At 36.0% G+C, this 6278-nt stretch overlaps 1 protein-coding gene across 1 annotated transcript; it reads right to left on the bottom strand.

Annotated features, from left to right (window-relative positions):
• Window positions 1–2085: 2085 nt before the first annotated feature.
• LOC108364098 (putative uncharacterized protein DDB_G0277255) lies at window positions 2086–4975 on the bottom strand. Its single transcript, XM_017617664.1, has 2 exons — window positions 2248–4975; window positions 2086–2095 (listed from the first exon to the last, which is right to left on the bottom strand). Exons 1-2 carry the CDS (start codon window positions 3054–3056, stop codon window positions 2086–2088), a joined length of 819 nt encoding a protein of 272 aa, XP_017473153.1. The 5' UTR covers window positions 3057–4975.
• Between the last annotated feature and the right edge of the window lie 1303 nt (window positions 4976–6278).

Here is a 6278-nt window from a genome sequence, read left to right on the forward strand (position 1 = left end):
ACACGTGTTGGGAATTCTATGACTTCTATAATAAAAAAGACAAGCACAAAAGAAAATTTCGTAACAATCACATGTAAATCGCTCGCTGTTTGCGTATATTAAACATGTGATAGTGGTTTTAATTGAGTAATTTAATAAAAGGCCAGTACACTAAATACAAAAAAAGCCCTGGTCCGAGCAACATCTAAATTAGAAAAAGTTATTTTCTTACACCGGCAATCGTTCGGGGATATTTCTGCCTTGAAAAATCTGCTCTTAAAACCATTTGCCATTCGGAGGCGGCGTGAAATTGTAGGTCCCTCCATTTGTGTTATAACAGCAGGCCGCACAATATTAAATAAAACAAGTTAAAGCTGACAATACCTATTTAAAAATATCAAAATATTTTCTTTTAAAAAATTAATTGAAAAATTGTATTGTTTATGCAAAATGATTTAGTAAAAGACTTAATATACAGTCACATCTGGTCAGAAAGAAAGTAAACTCATTAATCGCCTTAATTTTGTGCGAATTTTCAAGTCTCCAAACTCTACACTCATTCAAAATACTTCTATGCTACAGCAAATTTATGTCCTAGCAGCATTCAACAATTGATTTTATTCAATTTTTTTGAAGTCTACAAACTCTACACTGGTTCGATAAATAATTCAGCACGAAAAAAATGGTCTGCGTAGCTTTTGATGTTTGAATATTGTGTTAGCTTAAGTTTTAGGAAGTCTCCAAACTCTCCACTTCCTTAAATTTTAAGAAAAATGTGAAAAAAACATCTTTAGCAGCTAAAAAAATTAGTATCACTACATTATTTATAAAAACTCTCATCCAAGTAAACACATGCCCTATAGTTGTTACTTATTACTTATGTATCTTTTATAAATATCTTGTAAATAAGCAAATTTTGCGCTTCATAATTGCGTATGTCATGTGCGCATATATCACTTAAATCCACAAAGTTGCTAATTAGCTGCGGCGACACTAGAGCCACGCATTTTCAATCAGCATTGTTATTTAATTTAATAAGAAAAGAAAAAAAACAAGTAAGCGCCTAAAGTCCCAACAGTGCTTATGGTTGTTTTCACAGCGTGNAAAAATAAGAAGTAAGCGCCTAAAGTCCCAACAGTGCTTATGGTTGTTTTCACAGCGTGACAGTGTCGTTGGTTTTTATTACCCTTCCACTTTTTTCAACGTACACTCTCATGCGTGATAAACGTGAGCGCAAATAATTTATTTTTAAAATTTGCGCTTAAAATTGTATCGAAAACTTGTTCTCTTCACTTAAAAAGCAGACAGCTGATGCGCATGTAAAAGTATGAGCTTCTGATACGCTTTCGTCACTTGCGAAATAAGTTATTGAAAGTTATCATATTTTTGGCATTTTAAACCATCAAATTATCTGACCTCTGTTTGTAACGGTTACCCGGCTGCGTTGGTGTAAATCACTTGCGTCAATAAGCGTATGTAAATGTTAAATTTACATTTACCGTTATATATGTTAGCAGTGTGCGTTAAAAGAGGGCCACAATGAATGATATTTATAAATGCGCTTACTGCAGTCATACGGGCGGATGCATAAAATTAGGCTACAGCGTCACTGCGTCACTAAAAGCGGAATGAAAAAAAAATGTGACGAAGCTACCGAGGAGATATTAAATTTGTTGGGGAACTTCGGACAGACTAAGTAATATTTAATTAAAAATGTATTACGAGCTTATTTTCGTGCGCAAATAATTTGGAGACAAGTTTTGTAGAGTGTAGAAAATGTGCATTTATGCTTCAAAATTTTAGAAACTAAAAGTATTTTAAGGATTTGGAAAATTTCTTAACATCGTTAATACTTCAAAACTGAAGGTATTTAAGAGATTTTAAAATGTTTAACAATTCCATCCACAGTTTTTAAAAGTCTCCAAACACTATGAAACACAATTTTCCTTTGTTTAAGGCAGTATAGCATAACTCTCCAAACTCTACAAAGCAATGCACTGTGTCTGAACACAATTTTTAAACGTTTGAGTTATTTTTCAAGAGAAAATGCGTAGTCTTCAAAACTCTCCAAGCTCTATACTACACTGAAATTAGCTGTAAACACATTTACAGGCAACTGAAAACGGAGTGTACGAATTTTAGTAGTATTTCTAGAGTCTACATTCCTTTGTTATTACGCCTCGCATTATTCACATACTAACGAAGTTTCAATAAACTTTAAACTTATATAAAAATACATGTTTCCAATAATAAAAGAAAAATACCCACGGAAAGTGTAACAATTTGCTGTAAATCGCGGCCAACTCCTTGGATAGCCGCAACGATGGCGGACGACTGTGAAAACGCGGTGGCGACGTCGACAACGATGTGGGCGTCGAGGCAGCCGACATCGAGGTGCTGGGACTGCAGGCACCAGCTGCCAACGATTCCGTCGAGAGTGAGGTCGTATACGACGAGGCAGGCGAAGGATTCAGCGGTGAAAGCGGCGTGCCATAGAAGTCACCTTCGTAGTAATGCGACGAGGGTGATATGTCGCCGCCACTCACACAAGCATATCCATCCGCGGCATCTCGAGTAATATGCACATCCGTAGAGATGCGTAGCGCAGGTATATCTTTGGCATTGAGGCGTGTCGGATGATGCGATTGTTGTGGCACTTTTAGGTAATTATTACTTTGACTATGAGTGTGACTTGTTGTATTATTGCTAATGCTTTTGTTGTTGCTGCTGCTGTTGTTGCTCTTACAACAACTACTGCTATTTTGGCCATTATTTATTGTTGCCAATTCATCTGTGCTTAAAAAGTTGCGTTGATGCTGTTGCTGCTGCTGCTGCTGTTGTTGTTGCTGCTGCTGCTGCTGTTGACTTTTATTTGGTTTCTTCTTTTTCGAAGCTATATGACTTTGATTATAGTGATAGTAATGGCCACAGTTGATGTAATTGGCGGCCATTGCTTTCTCATACTCCACATTGCGTGTGTTATTGTAGTCACTGACTTCTGTGTGCTTGGCTTGTTGCTGCTTGGCGCTTGCGCCAAAGGAGCTCGAAAGTTTTTCGATGTACTTATTGAAGATCATTTTGTAGATTTTTGTTTTTTTTTTGTCGTGTGGGGATTTGAATGGATTTTTTGTGTTGCTAGGATTCTTTTAATACTGCTTTCGGGAAAGTTGTTATTGGTGGCACAGTGTAAATTTTTATGACTTCAAATGTTAAAAAACAAAAATCGTTTTTTTTTTGCACGGTGTATAGTTTTTGTGTAGACTGACTTTTTAAATTTTTATTTTAATTTTACGCAATATTTTTTATTTTTTTTAATTATTTTTAATTTTTATTTATTTAGTATTAAAAATAAAATTCGTTGTGGAAATTCGTTCAAGGACGAAACTTTTTATTCGTTAAAAGTTAGCTTCGGCGAGTTCGTTGTTAAGTTTTCTTTACAAACTATTCACTTTTTATTAAAAAATAGCTAAAACTTTTCTTTAAAATTTCTCTTTTTTTCGTCTTTAGTGTATTTTCATTTGCTTCGGCTATGAAGCTACTTTTAGTTGCTTTAAAACTTCTTTTATCACAGTTTACTAATTTTTTTCTCAAAAACCAACAACTTTTTTTCTCAATCGTGCCAATTATAAGTTTTTCCACTTATTTCTCTACACTTTAGAATTTCTCAAAATATCTTTTCGATAAGTTTACTACCGCTAACACTGAATTGAACTTGTGGAACACTTTTTCCTCCAACTTTGTATTTTGTGCGCTTTATAGTGTCACTTCCTTGACTTTCACTTTTCAGTGTCGTTCTTTGTTCTCGATTACTTGCTCACTTGCTAGCTGACTAGCGTGTCCTTCACTTCAATAATTTTTTCAACGCAAGCACAACTTTCTTCTCAATCGGTTTAGGCGCTTTCACGCAAAGTTGCGTACTCTTCGCCGACACAACGGACACTGGCGTACTGCTATGTTCGCTGCTGTGGTCAAGACTCGCTTGTGCATCAAACAAATGCTCGTTAAGATATAATGAATGCATTTTTCATGTATGTCGCAGCTTACACGAAATTACAGTTTACGATTTTATCTGCGATTTTTAGTTGATTTGCTTGATTTTTTACTTCGCTCCAAGTCATTCGGTCCTTTTTTTTTGTGCTTACTTACTAGTGATTACTTCACTCAAATGCACACACACAGATCCATTTGCACTTCCACGCCGATTTCGCATAAAATTAAGGAACTTGTAAGAGTAGTGCGTGCGCAAGTAATTATTTGTGTAAAAAAAATAAACAGCAAGCTGACTAAACCTGTTCAACTTCGACTCCGTTTTAGGTTTTTCATCGATTAAATGTACGTTGAAAAATTCCAATTTCCAATTTTCAATTCCGATCACATAAACACACACGACATTCAACGCTCGCACGATCAGTCAGTCAATGAGTGGCGATCTTCGATCGATCTTTTTACGGTTCGTACCTTTTTTGGTAATGCGATTTTTTTTCTCAAAACTTTTAGAAGCTTACAAACCGATCATTGAATATAAATAATAGAAATAAATTTCAATAGATTCTTTTAGAAGAAACTAACGATCAACAAACGGCAACACTTTTGGTTCGCTCGTACGCCGCGATCTCGTTGTCTGTATTTTGTTTATACGGAATAAACGTATGGAAGATTGTTTTTCTTTTATGGAGTGAACGTTCTGAACGAACGGGCTGTCTTAACGCAAATGAAATAAACGCAGGTGTACTCTTTACTTTTTAAGCAAAACAGCCCCATGCAAGGTAGTCGCGCCGTGCGCCGTACGCCGTCGATAAGCGAACGACTTTGATGGCGTTCTTGACTTGCAGAAATGGCAAAGCGCGGAGGTGAGCGTCACATAGCGTATGCCTAGAAGGCGGCATGACTGTGCTGTGCGACAGACAAGCATTGACTTTGTTTAGCTTGCGCGGCGCTGCTTTTTCGCTCTTTGTTATGTTCTTTTGCCGGCTTAAATGTGACTGAGCTCGCGGCACGTTCGAAAAGTAGTCACTCATTCAATATGAGCGCAACTCATTTGAGTGATCCAAGTAAAGGCATCTGTGTTGCCCGCCTCTCAACAACGCTCGATTCCCACCATCGCGCTCACTTATTCACACTCCCTCTCGCCTACTTCCTTGCCCCACACATTTGTTGTGTGAGTGCGGCTTAAGCGAATGAGCGCTTATGTTTTGATTGCGCGCTTGGCAGGTGGGCGTGCGTGATCGCTGTGACAGATCTTTTGATCGGCAAATTTCACGTATGTATGTATTTAATTGATCACTCAAGTAATCACAAGTAAAAAGCGTAATTTCTTTATAACAACGTAGGTAAGTTACTCATAAAATTGTTTTTAGTTAAAAAAATAAACATTTTTTTGTGCGCTGTTGTAAATAACCACAAATTGATCGCGCCAATTTGAGATTTATTTTCCTCAACCAGCGCGCATTGAATGACGCCTTCTATGTATGTAGGTACGTGTGTAAATATGTACATTAAAGTCGTCCAAAAATGTATGTAAAAAAAATAAGGTCGGATTTTTAATGCCGGCACCCCCTAGGATTGTTCTATATCGAAAGAAACATACCCCTATTTTTTTATTTTGAAATCAAAAAATATTTAGGGGGTGCTCAAAGAGCTCAAAGTTTTCCATGTATTTTATATGGAGAAGAAACCATTTTTCGTAGAAATGGTATAAAACTCTTAAAAATCAATATTTTTCGATCGGAAAACTTTTCTTATCTTCAGGAGATTCCCAGTAATAATACGCAATTGTCTCTTTAACCATTTTTTCATAGTAACTATATTTTATAGGTCCTCCAAAACCCCTAGAAAATGCAATGGAAAAATCTTTAATCATAAAAAATGGTTAAATAAACAATTGGATATTAATACTGGAAGTCTCCTGAAGAGAACCACAGTTTTCCGAAAAATATTGATTTTTAAGAGTTTTACACCATTTCTACGAAAAATGGTTTTTTCTCCATATAAAATACATGGAAAACTTTGAGCGCTTTGAGCACCCCCTAAATATTTTTTGATTTCAAAATAAAAAATAGGGGTATATTTCTTTCGATATAGAACAATCCTAGGGGGTGCCGGCATTAAAATTCCAACTTAATTTTTTTGGACCACTCTAATGTACATATGCATGTAGGTACGTGGATGTGTGTGATGAGTGGGGCACGACGCATGCGTTCATCATTTTTAATGGGTTAATAACAATAATAATATGTAAATGTGATTTTTTACATACATATATGCATATTTATGTACTTATGTATGTACATCCGATAAAT

The sequence above is a fragment of the Rhagoletis zephyria genome, unplaced genomic scaffold (genome assembly GCF_001687245.7).
Source record: "Rhagoletis zephyria isolate East Lansing unplaced genomic scaffold, Rhagoletis_zephyria_1.1 Rzeph_scaffold_01459, whole genome shotgun sequence".
In the NCBI taxonomy this organism is placed as follows: Eukaryota; Metazoa; Arthropoda; class Insecta; order Diptera; family Tephritidae; genus Rhagoletis; species Rhagoletis zephyria.